Here is a 19,277-nt window from a genome sequence, read left to right on the forward strand (position 1 = left end):
GCAATGCACTCAAATTGATAACTCAACTTCCTACTGGAGCTTGACTGTGAAAGAAAAATTCATTCAGCTTCACTCGCTGTTTTGTTCTTCCTTCAGAACAATTTGACAGAACTGAAGTCCTTTGGCACCCCCCCCTCAGCTGTGACAAATGTCACCGCTGCTGTGTTGGTGCTCACGGCGCTCGGAGGCAAGGTACCCAAAGACCGCAGCTGGAAGTCGGCGAAGGTCATGATGGCAAAGGTGGATGGGTTCCTCGATTGCCTGATCAACTTCGATAAGGAGAACATCCACGAGAACTGCCTGAAAGCTATTCAGCCTTACATGCACGACCCAGAATTCAACCCAGAGTTTATTGCATCCAAGTCTCTCGCCGCCGCTGGCCTTTGCTCCTGGGTTGTCAACATTGTGAAGTTTTACGAAGTCTACTGCGATGTGGAGCCTAAGCGGCAAGCTTTGAACAAAGCTAATGCAGAGTTAGCTGCCGCCCAGGATAAACTGACAATTATCAAAGCCAAGATAAATGTAAGTAGAAAGAAATGACCTGGTGTACATTGGTCACCATTCCTGGATGTTCACCTTACATTAATGACTGCAGGTACTTCATTAAGGTCAGGATCCCGGATGAGAAACCCAACAATTTGCAATTTGTAAAACTGTGAGGAAAGGATACTTCACCCAGGAGTGATAACACTGACCAATAGGTATCTTTTATGTTAAAACAAATTTGAATTTAAACACACAATCAATCACATTAGCCACACAGTAACAGCTTTACAGTTAATAATTCTTAAAATAAAGGAAAAAATTTAACATACTCCCTACACCTGCAACTATATATATATTTACATATATTCCAGTTAAACAAACCAATATAGTTCAAAGACCACTTATGAATAAAATTGACAATCAGATTCACTTGCTTTTCTCTGTGCAAAGACCTTGGAGAGAACAGTCAGGAGCCAGCTGAAACCCTGTCTTGCCAGCCTAAAATCCTATGGCAAACTACAAAACTACAGCTAGACCTGGCTCTATCCCTTAATTACTTAATAAGGCTGCCTTCAGTCTCCTCCCACTAAGATGTCCCATGACCTGTTTATTCAGGACTGAGCACCATCCCTCATAAATTATTTACACTCTAGGAATCCTCCAAAATCGAAACAATGTTCCATTAGTCATCTAACTGTAAAGAAGTAAATGGTTAAAACCAATGATTACCTCGGTTTCATGACTCCTTAATCACAGCGGTAGCAGACATACTACCTGTATGTTCTTTAAATTGGGGTTTTTATTAACATTACTGCAACAAATATAAATTATAATATATACAATTTCCTGCATTTGTCACATTGTCATATAGATGTTATACAAAACAATTGATCACAGAGCTCTAACTGTTACTAAAGGCTGATTGAAGATCTCTGCATTGTATTAAAATTGCACCAAATGATTTTCAAAATGAGCAGTTGTGTTACTGAGGCAATATTGAAGGGCTTCCAATGCTTATCTGTGAAGTCTCCCCTATCAAAGCCCCTCAGGTGACAAGTATGACTTTTGATACAGACCATATCAAAGGGCTGAAAATCATATTTAGACAAATTCAGTTACGCAACTCAAAATGTAGTTGGACACAATAAACCAAGCAAGATCTCCCCGCTGTTCTTGCCAGCAGGGTCTTCCGGTCCCACCGACGGCGCACCCCACCATGGGTTTCCCGGCAGCATGGGGTGGATTCAATAGGAATCCCCATTGACAGCGGCTGGGCCAGAAGATCCTGCCTGGCCGGCCAACTGCGGGCCGCCGAGAAACGCACCATAGGGAGGCCAAAGAATCTCACCCCAAATGCGATGAATGAAAAGTGTTTGTTAATTTCCCCAGAGATGTAAGGAAATATTGAGGCAAGGAAATCAAAATAAACAGCTTTTATGCAGTGGTGGACTGGTGTTCTGTATTGACCTAATATTGATCAAAATTCTGTTTTCTTCTTCTTTAATAGCAATTGAATGCAAACTTAGCTAAGTTAACGGCACAATTTGAACAGGCAACGGCAGATAAACTGAAATGCCAACAGGAAGCTGAGTCAACTGAACGCACCATTACCCTTGCCAATCGACTGGTGAGTTTTCTTATTCTATGAGCAGTTTTGTAATGACTGGATGTAGTTGATTGTCAGAATGTGTTCATGTTGGAACATTAGTATAGCTGTTATGCTGCAAATACGATTTCACACTCGTACCTGCCCTGAGAATGCAGCAGTGAGCTCTACTGTCCAGCCTGTGCCACAATTTAAGCAGAGCTTTGTGAGTGCATACTGAAACATTTCAATCTGAACGAAGGTCAAATCCTTAATCTTACAAAAAATGTTGGCTGCACTTTGAGGAAATGAGCAGTTGTGTTACTGAGGCAATATTGAAGGGCTTCCAATGCTTATCTGTGAAGTCTCCCCTATCAAAGCCCCTCAGGTGAAAGGCTGGTGCGTGACTTTTAAAAAAATATTTTAAATTTTTTTTAATTAGTAGTCTTACATTAACACTGCAATGAAGTTACTGTGAAAATCCCCTAGTCGCCACTCTCCGCCGCCTGTTCAGGTACACAGAGGGAACATTTCACTGTGGCCTTTAAAAGCAGACATTTTCTGTTTTTAAAATATTACTTCATGGAATGTGGGCACTGTTTGTTGCCCATCCCTAATTGGCCTTGAACTGAGTGGTTGGCTCGGATGTTTCAGAGGGCAGTTGAGGGTCAACCTGTATGTCTGGAGTCACACGTAGGCCAGATCGGGTAAGGATGGCAGATTTCCTTCGGCATTCGGGAACCAGATGGGTTTTTATGACAATCAGGGATAGTTTCATTACCATCATTGCTGAGATTAGTTTTCGATACCAGATTTCTTCATTGTTCCCAGAGCATTAGCCTGGGCTTCTGGATAATTTGTCCAGTGACATTTCCACGACAACAGCACCTCCCGCTAATTATTGCGGTAACACTGTATATGACCTGACGGCATGGTGGCACAGTGGTTACCACTGCTGCCTCACAGTGCCAGGAACCCAGGTTCAATTCCAGCCTTGGGTAACTGTGAAGTTTGCACTTTCTCCCCTTATGGTCTTATTAAGGGCTATGGAGAGAGAGCGGGTAAATGGAGTTGAAATCAGCCATGATTGAATGGTGGAGTGGACCCGATGGGCCGAATGGGCTGCATTGAAGGAATTCTAGGGTTCTATGAAATGGTGTGAAAGAACTCCTTCACATCACCTCTGTAGAATAACTATGATCGGTCTGGATTAACTTTTATGATTTAAGGTACTACCCTCTGTATTATCTCTGTATAGCCACACAGAAGGCACGTAGCACATTGATTAGCACTGTTGCTTCACAGCGCCAGGGTCCCAGGTTCAATTCCCGGTTTGGGTCACTGTCTGTGCACGTTGTCCCCATGTCTGCATGGGCTTCCTCCGGGTGCTCCGTTTTCCTCCCATAAGTCCCGAAAGACGTGCTTGTTAGGTGAACTGGAACTCCTGGGGCGTCATTCTCCGACCCCCCGCCGGGTCGGAGAATGGCCGTTGGCCGCCGTGAATCCCGCCCCCGCCGAAGTCTCCGAAGGGAGAAAAGTCGGCGGGGCGTTAATGGCGCCGCTGCCGCGGAGAATGTCACGGGTCTGCGCAAGGCAGCCGATTTTCGGCCTGCCGATATTCTCCCTTCCGGATGGGCCGAAGTCCCGTCGACGTGATGACCGTTCACGTCGACGTCAATCAAACCTCCTTTTCATCGGCGTGACCCGGTGCTCCAGGCTCACGCCGACCAGCGAGGAGGTGAGTGACGGCCTGGGGGGTTGGCTCTGGGCAGGAAATGGCGTGGCCGCAGACTGATTGCCTGAGGAGAGGTGTGTCTCGGCTTGTGTGTGTGTGCGGCGGGGGGGGGGGGGGGTGGTTAGAGTAGGCTGGGCTCCGGGGGAGTGCCGGGAGGGGGTCCGTGCCGGGGTGGAGGTTGGGGGTTGTGGAGGGGGTCCGTGCCGGGGTGGAGGTTGGGGGGGGGTCCGTGCTGGGGTGGAGGTTGGGGGTTGGGGAGGGGGTCCGTGCCGGTGTGGAGGTTGGGGAGGGGGTCCGTGCCGGGGTGGAGGTTGGGGAGGGGGTCCGTGCCGGGGTGGAGGTTGGGGGGGGGTCCGTGCCGGGGTGGAGGTTGGGGGGGGGTCCGTGCTGGGGTGGAGGTTGGGTGTTGGGGAGGGCGTCCGTGCCGGGGTGGAGGTTGGGGAGGGGGTCCGTGCCGGGGTGGAGGTTGGGGGGGGGTCCGTGCCGGGGTGGAGGTTGGGGGGGGGGTCCGTGCCGGGGTGGAGGTTGGGGGGGGTCCGTGCTGGGGTGGAGGTTGGGTGTTGGGGAGGGGGTCCGTGCCGGGGTGGAGGTTGGGGGGGGTCCGTGCTGGGGTGGAGGTTGGGGGGTCCGTGCTGGGGTGGAGGTTGGGGGTTGTGGAGGGGGTCCGTGCCGGGGTGGAGGTTGGGGGGGGGTCCGTGCTGGGGTGGAGGTTGGGGGTTGGGGAGGGGGTCCGTGCCGGGGTGGAGGTTGGGGAGGGGGTCCGTGCCGGGGTGGAGGTTGGGGAGGGGGTCCGTGCCGGGGTGGAGGTTGGGGGGGGGGGGTCCGTGCCGGGGTGGAGGTTGGGGAGGGGGTCCGTGCCGGGGTGGAGGTTGGGGGGGGGGTCCGTGCCGGGGTGGAGGTTGGGGTGGGGTCCGTGCTGGGGTGGAGGTTGGGTGCTGGGGAGGGGGTCGTGCCGGGGTGGAGGTTGGGGGGGGTCCGTGCTGGGGTGGAGGTTGGGGGTTCGGGAGGGGGCCGTGCCGGGGTGGAGGTTGGGGGGGGGGGGGAGGTCCGTGCCGGGGTGGGTGATGGGAGGGCAAATGAGTTGGTCCACCTGGCCAGGTGCCAGCCTCCAACAGTTGGACCCATGCGGTCCATGCCACCTGGCTGGGGGGAGGAGGGGATATGGGCAATGATGACATGTCGTCGTTCCCCTCCCCCCCACCAGGCCGTCATGTTTTCAGACCATCCAGCGATGTTGGCCGCCGTGGTGGCAGCCGCTCATGTCTATGTTGCCCTGGATGAGGAGGAGGAGGAGGAGGAGGAGCGTGCCAGAGAGGCGGCGCAGGCTGCCGCAGAGGGGCAGGCGGCAGCCGCCCAGGCTGGAGGGACACCTGACCGACAGGACGAGGGAGGGGGAGGAGGACGTCGCGGCCCCACGGCAACGGAGGCACCCGAGGGCGCCCCGTGTGTACCGGCCCCGGCAGTCATACCAGGACCTCACGGACCGGGAATGCAGGAGGAGACTCCGGATGAGCCGGGAAACCGTGGCACACATCTGCCACCTGCTGGCACACCTGTCACCGCGTGGCACTGGCGGGGGACACCCTCTCCCCGTGTCCGTCAAGGTTACGGTGGCCCTGAACTTTTATGCAACGGGGTCATTCCAGGCACCGAGTGGGGACCTGTCCGGCATATCGCAGACATCGGTGCACCGGTGCATCCGGGCAGTGACAGATGCCCTTTATGCCATGGCGCACCGCTACATCCGCTTCCCCGTGGACCGGGCCAGCCAAGATGCCCGGGCCGTGGGCTTCTCTGCCATTGCCGGGTTCCCCATGGTCCAGGGCGCGATCGATGGGATGCACATCGCCGTGCGGCCACCTGCAGATAACAGGGCCGTGTTCACTAATAGGAAGGGGACCTATTCGATGAACATACAGGTGGTCTGCGACCACCGCATGATGATCCTGCACGTCTGCGCCCGTCACCCAGGCAGTGTACACGACTCATTCGTGTTGTCGCGGTCATCCATCCCCGGCATGTACGAGGGACGCCATCCCCGGCTGAGGGGCTGGTTGCTGGGCGACAGGGGCTACCCATTGCGATCGTGGCTGATGACGCCTATACGGAGGCCACGCAATGAGGCGGAGAACCGCTACAATGATGCCCATGTAGCGACAAGGGGAGTGATCCAGAGGTGCTTTGGCGTGCTGAAGATGCGTTTCAGGTGCCTGGACCTCTCTGGGGGCGCCCTCCAGTATCGGTCAGATAGGGTCGGCCGCATCATTGTGGTGTGCTGCGTCCTGCACAACATAGCCCAGCAGAGGGGCGATGTGCCGCAGGCAGAGGAGGGCGGAGTAGAGGAGCAGCAGGAAGAGGCCCAGTCCTCCCCAGATGAGGGGGATGGGGGCAATGGTCAGGGCAGACGGGGTAGACACAGACGGGTGGCTGTCCACCGTTACCGGCTGGCCCAGCGGGCACGGGACAGACTGATAGACGCCCGCTTCACTGACTAGATGGGCGTGGGAATCGGGTAGTATGGCCACAGACCGCACACCATGGCAACAGCCGACCACCCACACCCCCCACCCATCCACCCACCCAGCACCCTCACCCCCCTCCCCAACCCCACACACCCCACCCGCATGCACACCACTCCCCCACCCCCAATTGCCTATCCACCGACGGCACAACGGGCCGGGCTCACCCAGTTGCGGGTGGACGCGTGTCTATCGCAGGCCATGGAGAATGATGACAACCCGCCTCCGATGAGCTCCTGGCTCTACATCGTTGGACTATGTCTGACCCATGGCCACAGTACCACCATCCACCCGGACCATCCCTGCATGCGGCTGTGACACTGCAGCGCACGGTCCCGTCCTCTGCCCGGGGGATGTTGATGGCGGCCCAGGGGGAAGGGGGCAGACTCACCTGGGGCTGAGGTAAGACCACCCCTCACACACACACTTGCGCTCAACGTACATGACACCCCCGCACACTTTGGACAGAGCACAAAGGCAGCTTCGGTAGGTGTAACATTGACTTTAATAACCAAAGGAGTTCATGCACGTGCCCTAGCGCCTAAAACTCATCTGTGCCCTGCACCCGTGCCAACTTACTCAGTGTCTAATTGTTTGGCCTTACGGGCCCTTTGACTACGTCTACGTGGTTCCCCAGACGGTACAGCAGAACTGGAGGTGGACTCCTGTGATTCCTGCCCTCTGACACTGGATCCCTTTGGCGGCCGTTTCCTGGGGCGTCCTGGCCTAGATGGGCCAGGCTGCGGCCCGGGCGACTGGGATGGCGAGCTGCCAGCCTGTCCTGCCCGTTGCCCACCCGATGCACCTGGGACGGAAGGGGGGGAGTCCGAGGTGTCGCGGTGTACCGGGACCTCCCCTACAGAGGGAGCCGGGACGGACCACACCACCTCCTCCTCCCTCGGGGTGCCCGATGGCCCCCAGGCCTCTACATGGGTGGGGGTTGCGAACAGACTGGCCATCCGACGCGCCCCCGACATCTGGCGCTGCCAGTCCTGGAGGCCCGTGCTGGTATCGACAGGGGTCTGCAGGTTTGCAGCCATGGAGCCCAGGGGGTTGTCGAACCCTGTCTGCGACAGTGCGACGCCAGCTCGCACATGGCCACTGGCGCCGATGCCCTCAGCGATGGCCTGCTGAGACTGGGCCATGGCCTGCAGAGACTGGGCCATGGCCTGCAGAGACTGGGCTATGGCCTGCTGAGACTGGGCCATGGCCTGCTGAGACTGGGCCATGGCCTGCTGAGACTGGGCTATGGCGTTGAGCGCCTCTGCCATCTGGCGCTGGCACTGGCTCATGGCCTCCTGTGAGAGGGCAGCCATTTCCTGGGCCACAGACGCCGCCTGCACGGAAGGCCCCAGGCCTCGCAAACCGTTCCCCATGTCTGACACCGTCGCACCCATTGCCTCAACCGCGGACGCCACCCGTGCGGTGTCAGCCTGGGTGGCACGCATGACCGGGACATCTCCCAGCTCCTGGACGCGGGTGGACTCCTCCACCTGCGACCGCAGCCGCCGCAAGCCACCCGTCACCCTATTCGCTCGTCTCCGTGTCGGTGGTTGCATCGGATCTATGTGTGGGTGTGGTAACTGCAGGAACCCGGGATCCATCTGGGCGGCAGATGTTCGCTTGGCCTGGGCTGCCCTCCGACCGCCCGGTCCCTCTGCTGCTCCTACCTCCACCTGCTGTACCGGGACGGCTGTGTTGTGCGCACCAGTGAGTGTACCAGACGCCTCATCACTAAAGTGCCCAACCGTGGTGAGTGTTTCTGCGATGGTGGAGGGTGTTGGTGACATGGGGGATATGGGGGAGGGGGGAATATGGGGGATATGGTGGAGGGGGGATATGGGGGATATGGGGAGGGGGGATATGCGGGATATGGGGGAGGGGGGGATATGGGGGAGGGGGGATATGGGGGAGGGGGGATATGTGGGAGGGGGATATGGGGGAGGGGGGATATGGGGAATATGGGGGAGGGGGATATGGGGGAGGGGGGATATGGGGGGGATATGGGGGATATGGGGGAGGGGGGATATGGGTATATGGGGGAGGGGGGATATGGCGAGGGGGGAATATGGGGGATATGGGGGAGGGGGGATATGGGGGAGGGGGGAATATGGGGGATATGGGGAGGGGGGATATGGGGGAGGGGGGATATGGGGAGGGGGGAATATGGGGGAGGGGGGGATATGGGGGAGGGGGATATGGGGGAGGGGGGAATATGGGGGATATGGGGGAGGGGGGGATATGGGGGAGGGGGGATATGGGGGAGGGGGGAATATGGGGGAGGGGGGAATATGGGGGAGGGGGGAATATGGGGGATATGGGGAGGGGGGATATGGGGGAGGGGGATATGGGGGAGGGGGGAGGGGGGAATATGGGGGAAGGGGGATATGGGGGAGGGGGGATATGGGGGAGGGGGGATATGGGGGATATGGGGGAGGGGGATATGGGGGATGGGGGATATGGGGGAGGGGGGATATGGGGGAGGGGGAAATATGGGGGATATGGGGGAGGGGGGAATATGGGGGATATGGGGGAGGGGGGATATGGGGGATATGGGGGAGGGGGGATATGGGGGAGGGGGGGATATGGGGGATATGGGGGGAGGGGGGATATGGGGGAGGGGGGGATATGGGGGAGGGGGGGATTTGGGGGAGAGGGGATATGGGGGATATGGGGAGGCTCACCCTGCCTGCTCTGACGAGGTCGTTCACCTTCTTGTGGCACTGGGTGCCTGTCTGTGGTGTTAGGGCCACAGCGGTGACGGCCTCTGCCACCTCCCTCCACAGACGCCGGCTGTGGCGTGGGGCAACTCTGCGGCCGTGCCCGGGATACAGGGCGTCCCTCCTCTGCTCCACCGCATCCAGGAGCGCCTCCACATCGCGTGACTCGAACCTCGGGGCTGAGCGACGGCCAGCCATCAAGTCGGGTGTTGCGGTCGGCTGTTCCGGTCGGGTGGGGGGGAGCTGCGCGGCCTTATGAGCCGTCACGCCGTGCAGCGCGTATGACGCTGCACGGCGTGAACCACTGCGCAAGCGCGGATCCCGTTACGTCGCTGCTAGCCCATTTCGGGCCGCAGACTATCGGCCCATTTTTATGACGTGACGCAAGTGGGATTTGCGCCGTTTATTGCGCCGATCGGCGGAGTTTCCGCCGATAACGGAGAATTTCGCCCCTGAATTCTCACTCAATGTACCAAACAGGCGCTGTAGTGTGGCGACTAGGGCTTTTCTCAGTAACTTCATTGCTGTGCTTCTGTAAGCCTACTTGTGACACTAACAAAGATTATTATTAAAAGACATAACTAACATGATGAAAAGATCATTAACATTTCATGTTGTTCTTTTCGGGGTTCTTTTTAAGTTGCTTCAAATGTGGAGCTTATTTTTTGCTTGAACAGTTTAATTACTGTTCATATAAAGAGACTGCAAGGAAACAATTGATATTAGGATTAACGAGCTGAATGTTAATTTTTAGAATGGATGGCAAAGTGAGTGGAAAAGATCAGTTGTAATATTAAGGAGGGATGTTAAAATCTCACCAATATTTTCTAGGACATTAGAGGTGAGAGAAAAATGTTTCTTCATCTCCCGCCCCCAATCAAGGTAATCAATGGGAATAACTAAAACAAGTAATTGCATCAAAAGTAATGATCACCAATTATTTTCTGAATCTTATCCAAGCCAACGAGCGGGGTTATTCTAGCTTTGAACAAAGCAACCACATCTCAATTTCAGTGATACAACCATAGTTACAGAAAAGGAACAATTGTAAAAAGGGGCAAAATTCTCCGGAAACGGCGCGATGTCCGCCGACTGGCGCCCAAAACGGCGCCAATCAGACGGGCATCGCGCCGCCCCAAAGGTGCGGAATGCTCCGCATCTTTGTGGGCCGAGCCCCAACATTGAGGGGCTAGGCCGATGCCGGAGGGATTTCCGCACCGCCAGCTGGCGGAAAAGGCCTTTGGTGCCCCGCCAGCTGGCGCGGAAATGACATCTCCGGGCGGCGCATGCGCGGGAGCGTCAGCGGCCGCTGACAGTTTCCCACGCATGCGCAGTGGAGGGAGTCTCTTCCGCCTCCGCCATGGTGGAGACCGTGGCGGAGGCGGAAGGGAAAGAGTGCCCCCACGGCACAGGCCCGCCTGCGGATCGGTGGGCCCCGATCGCGGGCCAGGCCACCATGGGGGCACCCCCCGGGGCCAGATTGCCCCGCGCCCCCCCCAGGACCCTGGAGCCTGCCCACGCCGCCTTGTCCCGCCGGTAAAGTAGGTGATTTAATTTACACCGGCGGGACAGGCAATTTATCGGCGGGACTTCGGCCCATCCGGGCCGGAGAATCGAGGGGGGGGGGCCCGCCAACCTGCGCGGCGCGATTCCCGCCCCCACCGAATATCCGGTGCCGGAGACGATTCTCCGACCCGGTGGGGGGTCGGAGAATGTCGCCCATGGTGAGCTGTATTTCAAAGTAGAATTAGATCACTGGCTTAATAGCTTCTTACTATATATAGCAAGTCTCATCCATGCAACTATATTTTTTTAGAAATATTTTTATTGACATTTTTCAATTTATAAAATACAAAATAGAAAAAATATATGAATTTGCATACATTAACCATAAAAGACAGAATAGTAGACCTAAATCCCTCCCCTTCGCCCCCCGCCTCCCCACCCCCAACAACTAATGGTGACCAATTCCTTGAAATAAGCAATAAACGGCTGCCATCTTCGATAAAACCCCTTGATTATTCCTCTCAGTGTGTACTGAGCTTTAACGTTCCAAGTAACTAGTCTGATTGTGGGTCTCTCATCTCCCCCTCTCAACTCATTTATTTCCACCTTGAGGAATTGTCCCAATCTTACACCAAATTCAATGACCCAGGGCACACCAAAGATGGCCGCAAATCTCACCCATAAGGTAAGACAAATAAAAAACCCTGGCCACCATCAGCACTCTACCCTTCCTCCCCCCAACTTAAAAAAGATTACCTACCAAAGAAAAATGCTCTCTAAACAGGTCCAACAGGCTGCAGGCCCTACACCCACCTGACTCCCGTTCACTAGCTAAGACCTAACTGCTAGCTGGATAGCTCCCATTAGGCCCACATCTAACAAACAAAGAAAAGAGAGAAGCGCTCCCCCCCCACCCCACCCGCCTCCGCAGCAAAGAAATAAACAAAACCAAAGCCCTTGCAATTCTCAGCATCCCACCGTAGGCCATGCATTATCCATATTGCTGCCTTACCTATTACCCCCATCTACATTTCCCCCCCCCCCATCCCTCCCCAAACAACATATACACTGGACCCTCCCCACCCCCTCCAATACAGAACAAGGCACCCCAAATAACTAGAAATACATACAGAAACATCCCCAAGCAAACCCTTCCCATCCACACCCATTAAAATCCCATTCAAACCCTTTCAATTAAGTCCAAGTCCTTGCTCCTTGACAAAAGCCTCCGCCTCCTCCAATGTATTGACTAAATAACTTTCGAGTTATACGTAATTCTCAACCTCGCCGGATACATTTCTCCAAAACACACTCCACTCTTATATAGGGCTGACTTTGCCTTATTAAAGGCTGCACGTCTCTTCACTAGCTCTGCCCGAAAGTCCTGGTAAATCCAGATGTTTTTGCTTCCTTCCCACCTCATGTCTCGGTTCTCTTTAGCCCATTTCAGAACCCACTCCTTCTGGAAGTTATGAAATCAAACTATCACCACCCGCGGTGGCTCATTTGCCCGAGGCCTCTGCCTGCATGATCAGTGGGCCCTCTCCAGTTCAGGAGGGGGACATCTGCTCGTCCCCCGCCCATCAGCTTCGCAAATATCTGGGAAAAATAGTCAGTTGGCCTCAGGCCCTCCACCCCTCCAGCAGCCCCGTGTTCCTGAGGTTATGTCTCCTCAGCCTGTTCTCCAGAAAACAAGTTGAGGTATGAAGAAAATAAACAACTTTCTGATCAAAAATAAACAATGTCAATGCAATAAATCGATCATTTTTAAAATAGTAATCAATAAAAGTGGCCATTAGTAGGTGAGAGTGTAGGTCCAGCTCACTCCCCATTTCAGGTGCTTACTCACTGTTGTGAGTGGGTGTGAGTGAGTGCGAGGGAAGGGTGAGTAAGAACCCTGTGACTGGGAGTGAGCCAGACACTCACTCTTGCACACTCACTCACTCTCACAGACACACACTCACTCACTCATTCTCAACACATTCATTCATCCACTCTCTCACACATACACACACACTCACTCTCTCCCACTCACTCTCTCTCCCACTTTCTCTCTCCCCCACACTCTCTCACACACACTCGCTCACTCTCTCACATGCACTCACTCTCCCACGCACTCTCTCTCACACAAACACACTCTCCCTCCTATGCATTCACTCTCTCTCACACACATGCACTCTCTCTCACACACGCACTCTCTCTCACACTCACTCCCTCTCTCTCCCACGCTCACACTCTCTCTCACACACATATACTCTCTTACACGCACACGTTCTCACACACACACATTCTCTCTCTCACACACACTCTCTCTCACACACATACACTCTCTTACACACACACACTCTCTCTCACACACACACATGCACTCTCTCTCACACACACACTCTCTCTCATGCATTCACTCTCTCACGCTCTCTTCCACGCACTCACTCTCACACACATGCACTCTCTCTACCACGCACTCACTTTCTCACACACACGCACTCTCTCCCACGCATTCACTCTCTCTCATACACACTCATTCCTGGGTGCCACTGTTGCTACAATCACCAATCCACCATCTTGACCAATATGGGCCTCGTCTTCCCACCACCAGCAGCAGCCAGTCTCTCTCTCTTTCTCCTGCCACATTTCCGCAGTCTCTCTCTTCGCACCCCACCTTTCTAATGTCTCCCCACCCCACAGCAGACAGTCTCTCCTCCTCCCACCAGACTCACTGCCACCTGTGTTCTGGGGCGTCATTCTCCGACCCCCCCGCCGGGTTGGAGAATCGCCGGGGGCTGCCGTGAATCCCGACCCCGCCGGTTGCCAAAGTCTCCGGTACTGGATATTCGGAGGGGGGCGGGAATCGGACCGCGCCGGTTGGCGGGCCCCCCTGCTCGATTCTCCGGCCCGGATGGGCCGAAGTCCCGCCGATAAATTGCCTGTCACGCCGGTGTGGATTAAACCACCTTTTGAACGGCGGGACAAGGCGGCGTGGGCGGGCTCCGAGGTCCTGGGGGGGGCGCGGGGCGATCTGACCCCGGGGGGTGCCCCCACGGTGGCCTGGCCCGCGATCGGGGCCCACCGATCCGCGGGCGGGCCTGTGCCGTGGGGGCACTCTTTCCCTTCCACCTCCGCCACGGTCTCCACCATGGCGGAGGCGGAAGAGACTCCCTCCACTGCGCATGCGTGGGAAACTGTCAGCGGCCGCTGACGCTCCCGCACATGCGCCGCCCCGAGATGTCAATTCCCCGCCAGCTGGCGGGGCAACAAAGGCCGTTTCCGCCAGCTGGCGGGGCAGAAATTCCTCCGGCGTCGGCCTAGTCCCTCAATGTTGGGGCTCGGCCCCCAAAGATGCGGAGCATTCCGCACCTTTGGGGCGGCGCGATGCCTGTCTGATTGGCGGCGTTTTGGGCGCCAGTCGGCGGACATCACGCCGTTTCGGGAGAATTTCGCCCCTGGTCTCAGGTTCAATGAAGCACACTGTTCATTAAGCCTCCAATCAGATTAAATTTCTCTCCTGCATATGCTTCTGATAGGCTCACTAATGAGCAATCAGGCCCATTTATGAAGGTCTGGTTTAATGGCCAAAGAAGCCAGCGGTAGGAAGCAAAAGATTTATTTTACTATTTACAATAATCTGTCCATGGCAGTAATAATCTACAATCACAGTCCCCATTGGGACGACCAACATGCTGGTCCCTGCTCGGGCCAGCTTCTGGGTGGGCTCAGCCCCCTACCTGGGAAGCTCATACTCCACGGGCCCCCTGGGCAGATCGCTAATGGTTTCCCTGGGGGAGGGGATTATGACACCTCTCCACATCAAGGTCAGAGGTTTCTTCCTCTGCTGTCATCAGCGGGGGCCTCCTGCACCGCTTTGCCCGAGGCTAAGCTTCTGCCTTCGGCAGTTCTGAGTCAGGTGGTGTATACCAGTTTGACGACTGTGGTGTTGGGTGCTCTGGTGCACAGATGAGCCAACACAGTTGTATGTGGTACAACTCTATTTTATTTTAACTCTTGTATACAGTTCGTTCTGGATACTCTGCACGTGAGGTTCTGGCAATAGCCCTCTAGAGGTTGGTCAGGAAAAGGTGGTCGTTGTCATGATATTCAAACACATAAATTGGTGCGGTCTGGGGCCTCTGACATCCTGACGCTCGGTATGTAGCACGTAGGAAGCGACTGCGCATGCTCAGATCGCTGTTCCTTTACCGATGGCCGTTTTCTTGACTGCGCATGCGCAGCATCTCGCGCATGCGCAAACGAAACTTCCGGTTCTGCGCACTGCTCGCGCAACTGTGCTAGCGTGATACCTTTAGCAAGATGGCCGCCGACCTCGACCCAGCCCTCTCTCAGGCCCGGGATTTCGGCCTCTGGGAATTCGGGCTCCGGGATCCCGGCCACGAGGTGAGTACTGCCGCTTTTCTTACCTTTACTTGCCGATTGGATTGCGTTTTCTTCACAGTACTTGGAGAATTTGTCCAGGACTGCCTGGTAATCGTACCTTTGCTGCCTCCTGAAGAACCTGAACCTTGTGAATATTTCTCTTGCCCTTGCACCGGCGATTGTGAGGAGAAATTCAATTTTTTCGCTATCATCCAGGTCTTGGAGTTCAGCTGCCACCAGGAACAATTCGAACACTTGCCGGAATCGCCGCCAGTTTTCGCGGAGATCGCCGTGGCACTGGAGCGGCTGCGGAACCGGGAGCTCTATCATTTTGCCTGGGCACTGCTGGTTGTCTGTGTACACTGAGGTATGCCGGCAGGTATCGATCCACTCCTGTACCATGTGGTGTTGGGTGCTCTGGTGCACAGATGAGCCAACACAGTTGTATGTGGTACAACTCTATTTTATTTTAACTCTTGTATACAGTTCGTTCTGGATACTCTGCACGTGCTGTCTCCCTGAGTGTGTCGTGTAGCAGGTCTGTCCTTGTCCGTCTCTCCAGCTAATACTGACCACCAGGTGTCGTGTTTGTGCTTTTATATCTTTCTGTGATTGGTTGTGGTGTTGTGTGTTCTGATTTGTCTGTTGGTGTGTCTATCATGATGTGTGTGTTTGAATATCATGACAACGACCACCTTTTTCTGACCAACCTCTAGAGGGCTATTGCCAGAACCTCGGCCCCGGATAACGACAGTGTCCGTCTGAACGGATGCTTCTATGCCCATATCTGAGCCGGAGTCATATTCCTCCTGCTGGCCTGTTCGATGGGTCATGGCCAGTTGGGTCCCCGGGCTGAGGGGTAGTTTTGGGCATAGTGAAGGCATCGATATCTGTGGTTGGCGTCGTGTAGAGCAGGCTCCCGCATCTTGAGGTGGTCCATCTGTTTTCCTTGGACTTTCCCTTTGATCTGAACTTTATGGGAGACCAGTCTCGTTCTCTTGGTCATGACTCCAGGGAGCCAGAGTGTCCTGTCCTAAATTTGCGGGCATGGACTGCATCACCTAATTGAAACTTCCACCTTGGCATCTGATGGTCATGGTGCCGTTTCTGTGTTTCTTGTTGCACTTCCACTTTCCCACCGAGTTTCATGAAAGTCAGGATTACCTGGGTGGGTCCTAAGCCAGCGGCCCATCAGCAGCTCTGCTGGTGCTACCCCTGTCGTCACGTGCATCATCGTCCGCGAGTTAAAAAGGAATCGTGCCTATGGAGCCTGTAGTCTACTGCTTTACGCCTCTTTTGAATGTCTGCACCGCCTTTTCCACCAGGCTGTTTGATGAGGGAAGGTACTGGATGGTTTTGATGTGCTGACTGGTGTTCCATTTAGCGAATGTGGCAAACTCCTCTCTCGTAAATGACACCCCGTTCATAGAATTATAGAATTTACAGTGCAGAAGGAAGCCATTCAACCTGTGCAGTCTGCACCGGCCCTGGAAAGAGCACCTTACTTAAGCCCATGCCTCCACCCCATCTCCATAAACCAACCTAACCTTTGGACACTAAGGGGCAATTTGGCACAGCCAATCCACCTAACCTGCACATCTTTGGACTGTGGGAGGAAACCAGAGCACCCGGAGGAAACCCACGCACACACGGGGAGAATGCGCAAACTCCACACATTCACACAAGGCCAAAATTGAACCTGGGACCCTGGCGCTGTGAGGTAGCAGTGCTAACCACTCTGCCACCGTGCTGCCCCTAGACTTCACCGAAACTTCAGGAATCCCATCCGTACTGAACAAGCTCCTCAGCTTCTCGGCGGTGTCCCTTGATGTTGTCGAGGTCATTTCATAAATATCAAACCATTTTGGGTGGGCGTCACAATAATGAGAAACAGGGACCCCAAGAAAGGCCCTGCGAATTCTCACTCATGGATTCCTGGTCATTCACAGGGATGGAGATAGATCGTCGTTGGGAGCTTTTGGTGCTCCTGACACTCCAGGCAACTGTGTGTCATCAATGCTAGGCCGCTAAACATAGCTCTGAGCCAGCAGCTTCATCTTTGAGGTGCCTGGGTGACCACTGTGTAGATCCCACAGGAGGGACTCCTGACGCTGTGGTGGGATAACTGGCAAGCTCCCCGCAGTATGATACCATCCTCCACGCTTAGTTCCTGGAGCTTCTAGGCATAAGGCTGAAGGGATAATGGAGGGTAATGATCATGCTACTTTACAAGCCTGCAATGCGCTATTAAAAAGCATGTGGTGGAGCTTTGCTAGTTTAGGATCCCGCTGAGTCCATGTTTGAACATGAACAGCCATCACTGGCAGAGTATCCATAAACTTGAGGGTTTCTACCACTTCATCCGCGCTGGTGGGGATGGGCAACAAGCGACGAGTAAGGGCATCAGCGTGGGCTACCTGCATACCCGGACAGTGTTGGAATGAATACTTGTATGCAGCAAGCAGCAGTACCCAACACTGAATCCGGGCTGATGCAATGGGGCATCCCCTTGTCCTCCATAAAGAGGCCCAGCAAAGGATTGTGATAGGTCATAATGGGGAAGTGCTGCCCGTAGACATATTAATGGAATTTCTTCACTCCAAATATCACCACCAAGCCTTTCTTCTCTATTAGGTATAACCTTGTTCTGCATCTGCCAGGATCCTTGAGGCAAAAGTAGTTGGGCGCTCCATGCTCTCGTCCCATCTGGGGCCAGCACCGTCCTGATGCCTTAGGGAGAAGCATTGCACATCAGAACTAGCAGCTGAACTGGGTAATAATGAATGAGGAGCTGCGAGGACGATAGACACTTCTTCACCCCGCCGAATGCTTCATCCTGTAAGGCATCCCAAACCCACTTCTGGTCCTTCTTTAGCAGTTGGTGTTGGGGTGGTAATAGGGTGGCCAGGTTGGAGATGAACTTCCCGTAATAATTCACCAGGCCTAAAAATGACCTGAGTTCAGTGGCATTGCTCAGAGTTGGGGCCACTTTTATGGCCTGGACCTTCTTTTCCACAGGGTGTAGGGCCATCCCTGTACACCAAGTATGTTACTGACTTCACTCTGAACATTGCTCCTCCTCATCTGGGCACCCAGTTGGCAAAACCATCTGAGCACTTCCTGCAGCTTGTTCATGTGCTCGTTATCGGTGGTACCCGTGATGAGCACATCATATGGCTACCTTCAGCAGACCCTGAAAATATTCTCAATCGTTCATCGGAAGATTGCCAGAGCAGACACAACCCAACGGGAGGTGGGTATATTCAAATAACCCTCTATGGGTATTTATAGTTGCGTATTTTCTGGATGTGGGCTTCAGCTCGATCTGTAAATAGGCATGGCTCATATCGCGTTTCATAAAGGAACCCCATCTGGCCAGTTTCACGTATAAATCTTCCACCCTGGGCATCGGATAACTGACTCACCTGAAGACTGCACAGCCATGTCGAACCTACACTATTGAATTATAACGGAAGGTTTCGGACCATAATGTTCAGCCACTAGTGCAACCAACACATCGAACGAGTTGGAGTTCTGTGCAGCTACGTCAATAAGACCCTTTACAATTCAAGAAGTCTGGGCCCCACAGGTGGTCAGCCAGAGCACGGGGCTGGTTTAGCTCAGTGGGCTAGACAGCTTGTTTGTGATGCAGAACAAAGCCAGCAGCAAGGGTTCAATTCCCGTACCAGCTGAGAATTCTGAATTCTCCCTCTGTGTACCCGAACAGGCGCTGCAATGTGGCGACTAGGGGCTTTTCACAGTAACGCCATTGCAGTGTTAATATAAGCCTACTTGTGATAATAAAGGTTATTTATTTATTTATTATTTTTAACGGTGTACCCCCAAGATGCCATTGGCCTGAAAGAAGTACCTCATACGTTCTGCGTATTAGTTCCAATTTTCCAGGCCTGCATTGAAGGCCTTTAGCTTATCAAATAGCGGCATATACAAGCTGTATACTATCACGTTCCTGCACGGTAGTCATCTGGGGTGGCTGAGCATTTCAACAAGCAAGCCTAAGTCTCCTTTTTTTCCATCGGTGCCAGTTCAGTGACCAAGGAAGCCAGCAGTAGGAAGCAAAAGATTTATTTTACTATTAACAATCTGTTCATGGAAGTAACTGTCTACAATCATGGTCCCCTTTGTGCAATCAGCATGCCGGTCCCTGCTTGGGCCGGCCTTTATGATCAGTTCTAACAAGACCCGCAGGGAAATCGATAATGGTTTCACCGTGGAGGTTTTGACATGTGGCAAACTCATTTTCTTTTTTGCTCTGCAATCTTATGTGAAATTCAATGGGTTACATTTCCCATTATCAACCTACACTTATCATCTGTGTGTTTCCAGGCTAAAGA

The 19,277-nt window shown here is 54.2% G+C and overlaps 1 protein-coding gene across 2 annotated transcripts in view; it reads left to right on the top strand.

Moving 5' to 3' along the window:
• Positions 1 to 19,277, top strand: part of dnah9 (dynein, axonemal, heavy chain 9) — a 779,494-nt gene that overhangs the window by 455,685 nt on the left and 304,532 nt on the right. For both annotated transcript variants that reach the window (XM_072483125.1, XM_072483126.1), the window contains 2 exons: positions 97 to 522; positions 1,994 to 2,113. In XM_072483125.1, coding sequence (XP_072339226.1) covers positions 97 to 522; positions 1,994 to 2,113 — 546 coding nt within the window. The remainder of the gene's footprint in view (positions 1 to 96; positions 523 to 1,993; positions 2,114 to 19,277) is intronic.

Source organism: Scyliorhinus torazame, chromosome 18, assembly GCF_047496885.1.
Source record: "Scyliorhinus torazame isolate Kashiwa2021f chromosome 18, sScyTor2.1, whole genome shotgun sequence".
Lineage (NCBI taxonomy): Eukaryota > Metazoa > Chordata > Chondrichthyes > Carcharhiniformes > Scyliorhinidae > Scyliorhinus > Scyliorhinus torazame.